General features: G+C 51.4%; 1 protein-coding gene across 1 annotated transcript in view; it reads right to left on the bottom strand.

The window, feature by feature from the left end:
• Window positions 1–15492: 15492 nt before the first annotated feature.
• The window catches only part of LOC125516823, a 56205-nt gene continuing 55629 nt past the window's right edge, over window positions 15493–16068 (bottom strand). The window contains exons 6-7 of the mRNA XM_048682125.1: window positions 15886–15984; window positions 15493–15790 (exon numbers count right to left, since the gene is read on the bottom strand). Coding sequence (XP_048538082.1) covers window positions 15726–15790; window positions 15886–15984 — 164 coding nt within the window. The 3' untranslated portion in view covers window positions 15493–15725. The remainder of the gene's footprint in view (window positions 15791–15885; window positions 15985–16068) is intronic.

Raw genomic sequence — 16068 nt, 5'->3', positions numbered from 1 at the left:
AGCTAGCCTATGGTATGATTGTTGTTCATCCTATGGACTAAAACTCTCCGGTTTATATAGACACCGGAGAGGGCTAGGGTTACAGAGAGTCGGTTACAATGGTAGGAGATCTACATATCCGTATCGCCAAGCTTGCCTTCCACGCCAAGGAAAGTCCCTTTCGGACACGGGACGAAGTCTTCAATCTTGTATCTTCATTGTCCAGGAGTCCGGCCGAAGGTATAGTCCGGCCATCCGGACACCCCCTAATCCAGGACTCCCTCAGTAGCCCCTGAACCAGACTTCAATGACGACGAGTCCGGTGCGCAGATTGTCTTCGGCATTGCAAGGCGGATTCCTCCTCCAAGTACTTTATAGAAGATTTTGAACACAAAGGTAGTGTCCGGCTCTGCAAAATAAGTTTCCACATATTGCCATAGAGAGAATAATACTTACACTAATCTAATCTGCTGACGTATTCCATAGCGTGACATCACACCACGGCCAAGTCTTTATTCGAATCGTTTTACTGTCCCACCTCAGTGCGTTTAGCGAGGCGGTTTCCTTGGCACGTCTTGTTAAAGCAGAGATCGTGTCCCCTTATTCTGGGATTCTCATCAATACGGGTGTGGGTAACCCAACCGCGCCATTGACTGCGGTGCTTGGGAGATAAGCGAGTTTTACCAGGCTGGTGGGGGCGCATAGTCGCGTCCGCCCATATAAGGGGATAAGGATCCACCTTTTCATCCACGCCTTCTTCCTCCTTCGCCTATCCATTTCCGCGCACTCGAGCTCCAGCGCCCAAGTCCGCACACCCCATCTCAACCTTCTCCAGCCATGTCCGGAGCGGGAGGCAAGTGGATGGTCTCCTCCGTCACGGAGGGACACATCAAAAGACTGAGGAAGGCCAGATACTTGTCTAACGACATTGCGCACCAGCTTCCCGAAGAGGGGCAGCTCATCCCCACCCCTAGGCCCCATGAGAGGGTGGTGTTCCTCCCCCATTTCCTCCGCGGACTGGGCTTCCCTCTCCACCCATTTGTCCGGGGGCTCATGTTCTAGTATGGCCTGGATTTCCATGATCTGGCCCCGAATTTTGTCCTCAATATCTTGGCGTTTATCGTCGTGTGCGAGGCTTTCTTCTGCATCTGCCCCCATTTCGGCCTATGGCTCAAGAGTTTCAATGTCAAGCCGAAGGTGGTGCGCGGCACTCAGGCGGAGTGCGGAGGTGCCATGGCGGGCAAGATGCCCAACGTCCTATGGCCCGAGGGCTCCTTCGTGGAGTCCCTAAAGGGGTGGCAATCGGAGTGGTTTTACATCACCGAGCCGCGCGACCCTGAATGGGTCGCAACCCCCGAGTTCCGATCCGGACCCCTTACGCGGCTCACCTCCTGGAAAGAGACGGGCCTGTCGTGGGGTAAAGAAGGAGAGCTGACGGACTCCAAACATGCGTCCAAACCCTGGTGGACAAGAAGCTCAAACTTGTCAACATAGTCCAGGTTATGCTCATCCGCCGGATCCTCCAGTGTCAACAACGGGCTTTCAACCTGTGGGAGTTCGACCCGGCGCAGCACCGAACTCTAAGCAGGCTCTTCAACACAACGTACGAAGATGCCTGGAAGGTGCTTTTCAAGGGCGCCGAGGCCCCCGCATCCGCTACCGAGGATCGCGGATTCAGCACGCAGCGTCGCGCTCATGCGGTAAGCTGTTTTCACCTTTTACAGGGTATTAGTTTTTCATAGTTTGACTCCATGTGGGATCTTAAGCTCCCTTACCTTTGACATGATTGGCAGGAGACGTCCGGACAGATCAACTGTCCAGCTCCTTTGCTCGAAGGCCCAACGGACGCTCGCTTGGCGAAGCTGCTAGTTCCGGCACCCTATGTGGTGCCGGAGAAGAAGGCCAAGAAGAAGGCCACGGGGACTCGGAAGAGTGCCCGGCGCCTGGGGGTGTCGGATTCATCATCCGATGACTCCAAGACGCACTCCTCCCGTGAAGACGAGGAGAAGGAAGAAGAGACCTCTCCCCCTCCAGCGGGGCGAGAGAAGAAAAGGAAGGCCGCCCCAACTGGGGAGGCCGAAGGGTCCAACAAGGGGAAAACCCTTCCTCCGGACGGCTCCACCAACGCCGACGACGGCGAAGAGGAGTGGCTCACAAGGCCAAGCCCCTGGCGAGATCGTAAGTGTCCGGATACCAGAGTGATTCATAGTATTCTTCCATTGCACAACTTTTCCTTATGTCAAACATGTTTATGCAGTCCACCCAAAGACCGGCTCGACGTGTCATCGAGCGGTTCCCTGGATTCGTCGGATGTGAATTCGCTTCCGACGGCTACCTCCCCCCACCCTACGGACGACGCCGAGGTGCTGTCCCAACAGGTTCCAAGCCAGGAGGAGGTGGTCCTGGAGGCGCCACAAGGCGACCTCCCGGACTCCAGGCGCGAAGGGGATAAAACCCCCAAGGGCTCCGAGTCCGGCCTTGAGCCGGACACCGCGCTGGAACCTTCAATGGTTCCGGACTCCAGTAGGCGGCCTCCTTCCAAGAGGGGCGAGCCTACCGATCCGGTGACCTCCGTCCAACCGGAGGCACCGGACAATTTGCTGGAGACGCTTAACGGCGCCTCCATCGACGAGGAGCACCGTACTATTATGAGTGCGGTGATCCAGAAGGTTCAGTCCGCCAAGAGCGGACTGACTGAAGCCTGTGCCAGCCTTCTAACAGGCTTTGAGGTAGGTAAAGAATATGTAAAAATATTACCGCATAGACAGTAGCCCCTGATGCTCTGTTCGGCGTTCGGAAAGAAAAGCCGAATAGAGGATCTAATAATCGCAGGAGTCTAACATAATCAAGTCAATATGCGTATGCAGGCTTCGCTGCTGGCCTCCGTCGCACTGACCGCGGAGGTGGATACGCTGAAGCAGAACCTCGCGCGGTCCGAGAACGAGCTCGGCCATGCCAAGAGGCAACTCGAGGAGAAGGAAGGTAAGTAATACCTTGCGCAATTATATAAAGAAGATGTGGTTGCAAAAAATGACAGGATCAACGTGCTACTATAGGGGCCATGACCGAGGTGGCAATCCTTAAGCAAGCGTTGTCCGAGGCCGAAAACAGGGCGGCCGTGGAGCACACGGAGAGAGAGAAGCAGGAGGCACGGGTGGAGGAGGTGCAGAAAGAGCTCCAAGCTCTCGTGAAAAAACAGGAGAGTTTGGAGCTTGACTCAAAGACGCAAGCGTCCGAGCTTGCGGCAGCCCTCAAAAGCATGAAGTCTACCAAGGCCGAAGCCCAGAAAGCCCTTAAAGAAATTGACGCGATGAAGAAGATAGCGGCGGGTAAGGCATTCATTATGCAAAGCAAGCACGTGAAAGTGAATTATTTGTTACTTACCCGAGTCTGGAGCTCTCCAGGAGCATTCGCAGATTTGCCCCGCAGTGCATCTGATGCCGCCGCCTACTACCGAGCCGAGGAGGGGAGCTCGACGGAGAAGGTGTTCTGGTCTCAGTATGCTAAGGCCGGACACCTGGTGCCTTTGAGCGACCAGCTGAAGCAGATGGTCGAGCTCCACAAGGTTGCCGAATAGGCCGTAAAGGGCCTCCTAGTTCGGTTGTGGCCTGGAGAGGCTCTGCCTGGGAGCTACTTCGGGCTGGTGAGGTGGCTGGTGGATGCATGTCCATGGCTTGAAGTAATCAAGCGCTCCGTCTGCATCGAAGGTGCCCGTAGGGCGCTTGCCCGTGCTAAAGTGCACTGGGGCAAAATGGATGCGGAGAAGCTGGTGAAGGACGGGCCGCCGCCGGGCAAGGAGCATCGTGTCCCAGAAGCGTATTATGAGGGCGTCCTGAAGGGTGCCCGCCTTATAGCAGATGAATGCTCCAAAGATGTATTTTTTTAGTAAACTCGCATTCGTGATCCTATACGCTGAAAACTTGTTCATATGCGCTAAGCAATGCTTTTGAATTTAAAATATTACCTTCTGTGCGGCTGTTTATCAAATTTGAGAGATGGCAAGTCGTCGGCTTCTGCCCCCATGCCACGAGTGCTGGGGTGTTCGGGATAAACATGAGCGCTCTTTTTCCCATTCTTGGGTCCTTTGAGGGAGGCGATCAACACAACGAACAAGGCAATCGGACTATAATGCTTGATCACTCTCACTTAGCCATAGAATTCTATAATTTTAAATTTCGGCGAAGCCCCTAGTGTTCGGAAGACCGAGTTTGGGGCGCTATCCACACCTAGGCTGGACAAAGCCGACTCCTCGCTCTAAGCGGCATAAGTCTTTAGGGACTCAAAAACCTCTCGAACAGCGACCAGCTCTCGCCTCATCATGACGGTTAGTTTTAGCTTTCTTTACTGAGGTGCTTAGCCCAGCTCAACAGGGGCACAATCGCAATAGTTCTCCTAGTGCTACCTTAGCCGATATGATGGAACGTAAGTTACCAAAACATAGGAGCCGGGCAAACCCAACTATTAACCCAAGACATGATTCGGAGCCGATGCATATAATGCTATAAGTTCAGGGTGCCGCACTTGTGAAAGTGTTCGGACTTCTCACACCATGTTGTGGGGTACTTAAGCCCCTGGCGTATTGGCCGTACCAAAGTGTACGGGTGCAACATGTCATTAATGAACATATATTCGTAAAAAAGGTAATGCAATAATAGACGGAAGCTATGCATTGTTTATTTAAAAAAGCTGCGATCAAAGCAGAACGATACAAATAGTGCGATAAGCAAAAGATGGGACTATCAAATATGTCCTTTCCAGGGGCGAGCTGCGGAATGTTTTGCGAAACAGGTATACTGATCGTTATAGAGACCACCTTAGAGTTCCGTAGTGCGGCGTAGCTTTCTGCTTCCCTGGTTGTATCATTTGTGCGGCAATTGTACTGCCGGACAAGCCTTCCGAAGAATGGAGTCCTGAAAATAAGAGAAATTTTAAGAAATCGGCAGCCCCTAGTGCGGTTTAAGCCGCGTTTCGGGCTTGCCATGATGGTGCCCCTCCCCCTGTGCTCATGGTATTTCCAGAGTGTAGTTATGTACGTGCGACACTGGTTTCGCAAGGTCGCGAGGGCTGGGGTTGGGGCCGCATTGCTACGCTTGCTCAGAACGTGCCAGGCAGTCTTGTTGTAGGTTACTCCGGGCGCGCTTGACGGTGTCCGGACGTTTAATGGCCGGACTGGAGAATTTCCTTGAGAGGCTGCTTTGTACTTCCGCTGTGATAGCCGCCGTATGCTCCTCCGTTCGGAGAGAGCGTTCAGTGTTTCCATTGACCGTGATGACGCCTCGAGGGCCTGGCATCTTGAGCTTGAGGTATGCATAGTGCGGCACTGCATTGAACTTGGCAAATGCGGTTCACCCGAGCAGTGCGTGATAGCCACTGCGGAACGGGACTATGTCGAAGATTAACTCCTCGCTTCGGAAATTATCCGGAGATCCGAAGACCACTTCAAGTGTAACTGAGCCTGTACAGTTGGCTTCTACACCTGGTATGACGCCTTTAAAGGTCGTTCTAGTGGGTTTAATCCTCGAGGGATCGATGCCCATTTTCCGCACTGTATCCTGATAAAGCAGGTTCAGGCTACTGCCGCCGTCCATAAGGACTCTAGTGAGGTGACATCCGTCAATAATTGGGTCTAGAACCAATGCGGCGAATCTGCCATGATGGATGCTAGTGGGGTGATCCCTTCGATCAAAAGTGATCGGGCAGGAAGACCATGGGTTGAACTTTGGGGCGACTGGCTCCATCGCGTATACGTCCCTTAGCACACGCTTCCGCTCCCTCTTGGGGACGTGGGTTGCGTATATCATGTTCACGGTCCGCACTTGTGGGGGAAAACCTTTCTGTCCACTGTTGTTCGGCGGCCGGGGCTCCTCCTCATCATCGCTATGCAGCCCCTTGTCTCTGCTTTCGGCATTTAACTTGCCTGCCTGCTTGAACACCCAACAATCCCTATTGGTGTGATTGACTGGTTTTTCGGGGGTGCCATGTATCTGGCATGAGCGGTCAAGTATTCGGTCCAAACTGGACGGGCCCGGAGTATTTCTTTTGAATGGCTTTTTCCGCTGACCGGGTTTAGAGCCTCTGAATCCGGCATTAATTGTCGTATCCTCAGCATTGTCGCCGTTAATGCGGCGCTTTTGCTTGTTGCGACGCGCCCTGCCACTGCTGTCCTTGGTATCCGAATTACCAGGGCTCTTGGTCATGTTATTGCTGCGAGCTAGCCAGCTGTCTTCTCCCGCGCAAAAGTGGGTCATAAGTGTCGTGAGGGCTGCCATAGATTTCGGCTTTTCCTGTCCTAGGTGCCGTGCAAGCCACTCGTTGCGGATGTTATGCTGAAGGCTGCTAGGGCCTCTGCGTCCGGACAGTCGACGATTTGATTTTTCTTGGTTAGGAACCGTGTCCAGAATTGTCTGGCCGATTCCTCTGGCTGCTGAATTATGTGGCTTAGGTCATCGGCGTCTGGTGGTCGCACATAAGTGCCCTGGAAATTGTCGAGGAATGCGGCTTCCAGGTCCTCCCAACAACCAATTGATTCTGCTGGCAAGCTGTTAAGCCAATGCCGAGCTGGTCCTTTAAGCTTGAGTGGGAGGTATTTGATGGCGTGTAAGGTCATCACCGCGGGCCATGTGGATATGAAGGAGATAGTCCTCGATCCATACCGCAGGATCTGTTGTGCCATCATATGATTCGATGTTCACGGGTTTGAAACCCTCGGGGATTTGATGATCCATTACTTCATCTGTGAAGCATAGTGGGTGTGCGGCGCCTCTATACTGGGCTATCACGACGCGGCTCAAACGAGCTTTGTCTACTGTGTTCGGCCCGGCCGGATTTACTATATCCGGCGTGACGAGTACCGTCTCGTGCCGTGGGGCTCCCACGTGATCCGTAGATCGATCTTGTTTGCCTTGCCTTGTCCTCCAATATGTCTCGCAGGTCTGGCGCATTTTCCCATGCCTTGGTAGTTTTTGAGTGGCGCCGGGGTGCGACTTGAGTGGAGGGCCGAGAGGCCTCTCTGTCGCGGCCACGGGGTGGCCGGTCGGCCGCATCATGCGCTGGTGATGTAGGTTTAAGTGCTTCCTCCTCCGATTGGGGCAGTAACCTGCACTTTGGGTAGCTCTTGGAGGGGCGTTCGAGTTCATACTCTTCGGCCGCAAGGACTTCAGTCCATCTGTCAGCTAGCAAATCCTGATCAGCTCTAAGCTGTTGTTGTTTTTCCTTGATGCCGTTCGCCGTGGCCATAAGCCTGCGTTTGAAACACTCTTGTTCGACGGGATCCTCCGGCACGACAAATTCGTCGTCGTCGAGGCTTGCCTTATCTTCGGAGGGAGGCATATAATTATCGTCCTCAACCTCTCTGTCTGCCGCTCTCTTATGAGGGCTGGCTTCTCTATCCTCCTGTGCTGAATCTTGCCGGAGGTGGTTGTCTTCGGCACTGTCCGGTGTGTTATTATCCCCCGTGCCGGAATCACCGTTTTTTTGGCGGGATTTAGAGCGGTGACGCTGACGCCGGCGCTTAGGCTGCTTCTTGGAGTGGTCATCCTCCGCTGTTCCATCGCCATTGCCTTCTTTTGGGGTGTCCACCATGTATATATCATATGACGAGGTGGCTTTCCAGTGCCCTATAGGCGCTGGATCTTGATCGTCTCCTGCATCGGCGTCCATACCGTCGATGTCTTCGGAGTCGAAGTCGAGCATGTCGGTTAAATCATCGACAGTGGCTACGAAGTGGGTGGTGGGTGGGCTTTGAATTTCTTCATCATCCGCATCCCAACCTTGCCGACTATAGTCCGGCCAGGGCTCTCCTGACAAAGAGAGAGATTTAGTGAATTCAGAATATCGCCGAAGGGCGAGTGCTGAAAGATGTCCGCGGCGGTGAACTCCATGATCGGCGCCCAATCGGGTTCGATCAGTCGGGCCGCAGAGGGCTCGGAGTCCGGAGAGGAGTCCGGCTCCTTGGAGTCACGGGCTTCGCAGAGAATAGGGCTGGTGTCCGGCTCGATCGCCATAGAGATTGCAGCCCCCGAGGCGGTGTCTAACCACCCATCCTCGGTTGGTGTGATCGGCTTCGAGCTAGGGGTCAGAGCGGACACAGGTGCGGCCTCCAGGGCACTGTTCGGCGGCAGAGCTAAATCATGCCCATCGTGACAGTGCGGCACGCTCGGCTGTGGCTCGAATCCGTCGAAGATCAAGTCTCCGTGGATGTCGGCCGTGTAGTTCAAACTTCCAAATCTGACCTGATGTCCAGGGGCATAGCTTTCTATCTGCTCCAGATGACCAAGCGAATTGGCCCGTAGTGCAAAGCCGCCGAATACGAAGATCTGTCCGGGGAGAAAAGTCTCACCCTGGATCGCATCGCTATTGATGATCGAAGAAGCCATCGGGCCTAAAAGCGACGACATAGAGGAACTCTCAATGAAAGCACCAATGTCGTGTCAAAACCGGCGGATCTCGGGTAGGGGGTCCCGAACTGTGCGTCTAGGTCGAATGGTAACAGGAGGCAGGGGACACGAAGTTTTACCCAGGTTCGGGCCCTCTTGATGGAGGTAAAACCCTACGTCCTGCTTGATTAATATTGATGATATGGGTAGTACAAGAGTAGATCTACCACGAGATCAGAGAGGCTAAACCCTAGAAGCTAGCCTATGGTATGATTGTTGTTCCTCCTACGGACTAAAACTCTCAGGTTTATATAGACATCGGAGAAGGCTAGGGTTACACAGAGTCGGTTACAATGGTAGGAGATCTACATATCCGTATCGCCAAGCTTGCCTTCCACGCCAAGGAAAGTCCCTTCTGGACACGGGACGAAGTCTTCAATCTTGTATCTTCATAGTCCAGGAGTCTGGCCGAAGGTATAGTATGGCCATCCGGACACCCCCTAATCCAGGACTCCTCAGCACCCCTCGTTTCGCCAAGTACCACGACACCCACGTTCGCCTACAGAATGTGTACCACTGCGCCGAAGACCTTGGATGCACCAAGTTCCACTACAAGATGTACTACTACCGTTGCACGAACCGAGACCGGCAAGTCCGAAGACCCCAAGTACCACGACAACTCCGAAGGGATCCAAATTCCATCAAGTCCCTCTACCGATGACTCGAACGGCTACGAAACATGTACCACTACCGTCGAATCGTGAAGACTCCGTGGACGTCAAGTTCCGTGTCGTGACCCCGAACATCTACGAAAACGTTGTACGACTACTTCTGTGGCCGAAGACCCATGTACAACTACTGTCACTGTGTACGACTACTTCCGCTACGAATGTCCCGAGAACGCCTACTTCCTCTACTTTGCACCAAACGAGATCCATCCTGTTTGCACGCTTCGAAGGTATAATACCGAGACGACCGTCCGAGAACGATTGCTTGTGGTGTATGAGATGAACCCCGCGTTTGCACCGTGTCTGAAATTGTCGCTTGCATGGTCCTCCTCATTTCCATGCCGTCCACCCGTGGGAACCCGGCAACTGGGACCACCCCACCATCTTGCATGTCACGCTCCCGTCACACTTCCTTTTGCACCGGCATCTCAATCGAGTTATCGGAACCGGAATGTTGCCGTGGCACCATTTCCGTTGTCGTTACCATGGCACCCCTTTCGTTTTCCGCCACGATGACAAATGCTTCATATGCTCATGTCAACTTTTAATAAAAATTGCATAAAACTTGCAAATGTCATCCGCATCATGATAACAACATCAAGAGTGTTTAAATTGTTGTTTGCATTAATTTGCTAAATGCATATGAGGATTTTTCGGACTTGTTGCTTGTTGTTCCGGCCTCATTTAAACTTGCCTAGATAGGTAGTTTTACTTTGCTTCACCCCTTGCCATGCTAAACAACATTTAATATTGTTGAGTACATAAATGAGATCGAACTAAATAAGTCATGTGGTGTTTCGTCAATATGCAACTCGTTGCATATTGAGCTCCACTTAATTTGTAGGATTGTTTTTGCATTTTTCCATGCCATGCCTAATTAAACCGGACATGCATCATACTTGCTTGTGCATCATGCCATGTTTATGTGGTGGTTGTTTACTATGTTGCGTGTTTCTTTCCGGGTTGCTTCTCTCGTTAGCTTCGGTTTCGTTCCGGAGTTGTGAGGATTCGTTCGACTTCGTCCGTTTGTCTCCTTCATGGGCTCGTTCTTCTTCCTTGTGGGATTTCAGGCAAGATGACCATACCCTCGAAATCACTTCTATCTTTGCTTGCTAGTTGCTCGCTCTATTGCTATGCCGCGATACCTACCACTTGCTATATCATGCCTCCCATATTGCCATGTCAAACCTCTAACCCACCTTTCCTAGCAAACTGTTGTTTGGCTATGTTACCGCTTTGCTCAGCCCCTCTTATAGCGTTGCTAGTTGCAGGTGAAGATGGAGTTTGTTCCTTATTGGAACATGATTATTGTTGGGATATCATTATTATATTTTGTTTACTTTAATGCATCTATATACTTGGTAAAGGGTGGAAGGCTCTGCCTTATGCCTGATGTTTTGTTCCACTCTTGCCGCCCTAGTTTCCGTCATACCGGTGTTATGTTCCTTGATTTTGTGTTCCTTACGCGGTTGGGTTATAATGGGAACCCCTTGACAGTTTGCCTTGAATAAAACTCCTCCAGCAAGGCCCAACCTTGGTTTTACCATTTGCCACCTAAGCCTTTTTCCCTTGGGTTCTGCAGACTCAAAGGGTCATCTTTATCTTAAACCCCCGGTCCAGTGCTCCTCTGAGTGTTGGTCCAAAATAGAGCCATTTGCAGCGCCACCTCGGGGAAACTTGAGGGTTGGTTTTAGTTGTACGTGGTGTTCATCCGATGTGCCCTGAGAACGAGATATGTGCAGCTCCTATCGGGATTTGTCGGCACATCGGGCGGCTTTGCTGGTCTTGTTTTACCATTGTCGAAATGTCTTGTAACCGGGATTCCGAGTCTGGTCGGGTCTTCCTGGGAGAAGGAATATCCTTCGTTGACCGTGAGAGCTTATGATGGGCTAAGTTGGGACACCCCTGCAGGGTTTTGAACTTTCGAAAGCCGTGCCCGTGGTTATGGGCAGATGGGAATTTGTTAATATCCGGTTGTAGAAACTTGACAGTTAACTTAATTAAAATGCATCAACCGCGTGTGTAGCCGTGATGGTCTCTTTTCGGCAGAGTCCGGGAAGTGAACACGGTTCTTGAGTTATGCTTGAACGTAAGTAGTTTCAGGATCACTTCTTGATCACTTCTAGTTCACGACCGTTGCATTGCTTCTCTTCTCACTCTTATTTGCGTAAGTTAGCCACCATATATGCTAGTGCTTGCTGCAGCTCCACCTCACTACCCTTTCCTACCCATAAGCTTAAATAGTCTTGATCTCGCGGGTGTGAGATTGCTGAGTCCCCGTGACTCACAGATTACTTCCAAAACCAGTTGCAGGTGCCGATGATACCGTGCAGGTGATGCAATCGAGCTCAAGGAGGAGCTCGATGAAGATCGTGTTCGTTGTGTTGTTTCGTTTTCCAGTTGATCAGTAGTGGAGCCCAGTCGGGGCGATCGGGGATCTATGCATTTGGGGTTGTCTTTATTTTGGTTCCGTAGTCGGACCTTGATTGTATCTAGATGATGTAATGCTATATTTATGTATTGTGTGAAGTGGCGATTGTAAGCCATCTCTTTATCCCTTTCTTATTCAGTACATGGGATGTGTAAAGATTACCCCTCTTGCGACATGCCTACTATGCGGTTATGCCTCTAAGTCGTACTCCGACACGTGGGAGATATAGCCGCATCGTGGGTGTTACAACATGACAACTGTCCTAGTGTGCTTGTAAGTAGATGGCAACTCTCTCTTTTTACCGGAACATGTTATTTTGCCATGTCTCTTTGTAGCACTACACGGTAACTGCCTAGTGTTAGTAGGTGGCAACTCCTAAAATTTTCAAATCATGACAATTGTAGTAAACCAGACCATACATGAAAACTGCCTAGTGTTAGTAGGTGGCAACCCCTAAAGTTTTCAAATCATGGCAACTATAGTAAACGAGGCCATACATGGCAACAGCTGCAGTTGTCCAAAAATGGCATCTGGCACTTGACCTGAGATGGCAACTGCAGTTGAGCAACCATGGCAACTGCAGTTAAACAAACATGGAAGAGGATCCGGACCATGGCAACTGCGGGCGCGTGGTGACTGTCACGCGGGGCGTGCGGGGCTGTGAGGTAGGAGTCCTGACGTACGGGCATGTGGGCGTTATCTATTTTACCCACACATAGGCGTGTGAGAGGGACCGCGAGGAAAAAAAGAGATGTGTGGGCATTACTTGTTTTGCCCACACGTAGACGTGTGAGCTTATCCTCTTAGACACCACACAAAACGTATGGACAGACCCCTTAACACCCACACGTGTGGGCGTTATCGGCGTCCTTGGATTAAGGGTGAGGGAGGGGCCCCACCCACCTGAAAATCAAGGGGGGTTGAAGAGAATCAGAAGGAAGGGTCTGTACCCCCCTAACAAGCCCTTATGCTTAACATATTTGGTTTTTTAGGGGTCCATTACCATCGAGTTAGGGCATCTCTGACCCCGGACACCGCATTCGTCCGTGGACACACATGAGGAAGGCGGTCATCCAATACTATTTGCGTACATTTCAAGCCGGGTTTCAACTAATCGAATGAATTACATGCAAACCGGATGATTTTCATACAAACCGAACAAAATTCATTACATTTCGGACAGTTTCATTAAAAAAAGGGGACCATGCCTAAATCTAGCCTACGGCGGTGCCCTCGTCCTAGTCCTTCTTATTCCCTTCTAGTGAGCACCTCCTCCATTTGCCGTCTCCATGAGCGGTGGGGATAAAAACCGTGAAGTGAAGATGCAGCCACCGGCGAGAAAGAGTAGAACATGGGAGACAGATCGTCCCATTTGGGACTCGAGCTCCCACCACCTTCGATGCCCTATTCATCCTAGTCGGAGTTCGCGATCTGTCTGTCGCCAGTGGACGTGAGGTCCACGATGGAAGTGAAGGGGCTGGCACGCTTGTCATCCCAACGACACAGTCAACCTGCGTTTGGCGGTGCATAGGACGGGCAACTGGCGGCGTTCTTGTCCACGATCACCTGCGCAGCCAGCGTCACCTGCGCGTTCCGAGCGGCTTGAGCGCGGGTGGCCTCGTAGAGCGCCTACTGCTAAGCGTTGAAGTTGGGGTTCGACGCAATCATGGGCACCACGACCTCCTCGCTCGTGCCCTTGCTGTAGATCTGACCCTTCGTCAACCAGCGCTGCTCGAGGAGGAACAGGTTGTTGCGTCGTTCCTCCTGCGCCTGCTGGAACACTGACATAGGTGTGGGTGCCAACAACTCCTCAGCATGGCGGCGTTGAAGTGTGCATGTGCCTACTCCATCGTCAAGCCAACATGCACCGAGGCAGGCTCTAGCAGATAGTCGTCGTCTGAGCCAATCTCTATCATGGGGTCGTCGGAGACCTCTAGAGAGCTCGCTGCCATGACGGCCTCTATCCACCTGGCACGACGACTCTGCCAGGCGGCCGCAAGGGGTGGCCACCTTGTGCTTCTACTGGGCCGAGAGGCTCTCCCATGAGGCCTTCCTGCTCGCGGTCATGGCGAACATGGTGCATGGGAGGAAGATGGGGAGCGGATGGGATGTTGTGAGCCGGGTTTATTCGCCTTTAAACAGTGGATGTCAGCGAGGCCAAGCGTCCGGTGCGTCAATGCGCAGGCGCCGGAGTTGGTTTCTTGGCCGGTAAGCCTGTTTAATGGCGGCAGACAAAGGGGCGGGCATTGAACGGGTGTGGTAGATATTCGTCTCATCCAGCAAACGTCTCTATGACATTGAACAAGCACAAACACTAAGGACGCGGCACAGGTGGTGCCCTCGCCCAGCAAGCCGCTTCAATGCCGGCGCCAGCGAGAGGCACGTCCACTCTGGCCAGCGTCAATGCGGAACGGGTGCTCTAGAGCGGCATGAATGCGGGCAGCTGCCTTTAGGCGATAAGGGGCGCAGGATGAGGGAGGGGTTTTGGGTGGGCTAGGGCAGTCAGAAGCGGGAGTGGCAGCGGTTTGGACGCACGCAAGCCCCCCCCCTTGCCGCCCCCCCTTTGTTTCCAGTATGCGAGAAAAAGCACGTTTGGACTGATCGGCGAACCGATACAGGCACGTGTTGGATGGCAAAACACGTCTGGACCACGTGGTCCGGACGATTGCAAGCGGTTCGAGGGCTAACGTTGGAGATGCCCTTACATGAGTGTTCTTCCGTTTTTTAAAAGAAGACACCGAAAGGTGTCTTAGATCTGACAGTAATAATTATCAAGGAAAACAGGAAGAACTACTAGTTAAAAATAAAATTATACCTGGAAAAAATATACTAGATTTCTTTTTTGTCTGATTAATAAATCACACTCAACCAACAATAAACCAAAAGGGACCTGCGAATGTTCTCATCATACTAGACTTAAAGATCACAATAGCCACTCATCACTTGAAACGAGATCTAGAAGTCGCTGGAGAAACATCGGTATCTGTTGGAGCATTACCCTACGTAGTACAGGCGTGCAATCCATCGCCACCGGTCCTAGTTGGAGAAACCAAACTATGCCACAGAAAACACATAAGGTATAAATGTCACTGTACAAATAGCTAGCCAATTGCTCTCCTTGATAGACACACCAACTATCAAGATCTAAAGAGAGCCAACATATTTGGTGAGACAAACTTTCACAAGCCCTTCGTCGGCGCCAGATCAGGTGTCGTCGAGGTAGGGAGAGGCTGGAGAGACCTTATTCAAACATGACATAGTCGGCCCCACCTCGTCAATCTGACAGAAAATCAAAACCTAAGGAAAAGACAAAAAAGGGCAGGCTCTCGTCACGCCAGGCCGAGAGGGAGGGGGAGGAGATAAGATCTAGGTGGCGGTAGCTAGGGTTGGAAACGACGTTACTCCTGTGAGATACCGAGATGTTGGCAGTGGCGGAGGTAGTGGTGGCACATGATTTCGGGTCGATGGCGCATCGACGACAGTCCAGAAATACATGTTCTTCCCATTACCAATCTGAACTCTTGTCGCGGCGTTGAAGAGAGAACACCAGGGCTTGTTCTCCGCCATGGAAGTCTCAACCTAAACGCTGAGTGGTATGGTGTAAAGGTCCAAGATGCCACCTCTGGCAATCTTGGTCTGCATACTGTTTTCCAATTCACCAGGCAGTGCCCACCGGCGACCGATTCGCTTCCCCTTCACAGCAAAGCTCTTCTAATTTTATCAATCTCCTTGAAAAGTGAAAACCCATGGAGGTGGGTCCAACGACGTGAGGAACAGGGGATTGCAGTCAGCAGTGCTTGGACCAGGACTCGTATCTTTGCAAGTTCAGGAATGCTGCAAAGATACTCGGATCTGCGGGACAACATTTCACTACTTCGTTTGCAATGATATTCCAATAAAATTCCATAATATGAAGGCTGAAACCAAGTCATGTGATACAAAATGGAAGAGGAAGTAGAGTACTTATGAACACAAACAGTAATAAAAACAGGCACAACAGATAAATGTATATGCACTTGAGAAAACCATACAATCCAGCACATGGATTTTTGTCACAACACTTCCACTCAAAAAAAATAAAAAATCCTGGCATGAGCTGCAACACTCTGTTCATATTCCTAAAGAGTGTTAAGGTTCCATTCCTCCCATAAGGAACACCGCATGTTAGACATTTCACAAGTTTTGGGCAATACCAAGCTTCGGCGGTGATCATCACTGCGACTGACTCTGACCAAGAAGTTTCTGAAGTTGTCCGTCTGAAAGAGCAGTTTTTGTATCTGCAAGGTGCACCGTGAAAGATTATTAAAATTAGTTACAGGTACTAACATGTTACGTACAGACATAAGTGCAGCAGGGAAGTTTGAGCACTGACCATCTGAGCCACCAACGTGGTGGCCATTCACAAACACCTGTGGCACAGTATTGCGCCCAACTAGGTCTAGAAGAACACCTTGAATGTCTCGGCCATCCTCTGCATTGCGTATGCATATGATATATTACTAACAGCATACACAAATCCTTGACAAATGCAAATGGACTGGGTTCCACATGATCT

This window comes from Triticum urartu, chromosome 6, assembly GCF_003073215.2.
Source record: "Triticum urartu cultivar G1812 chromosome 6, Tu2.1, whole genome shotgun sequence".
Lineage (NCBI taxonomy): Eukaryota > Viridiplantae > Streptophyta > Magnoliopsida > Poales > Poaceae > Triticum > Triticum urartu.
This window is presented reverse-complemented; position numbering and strand designations above follow the sequence as displayed.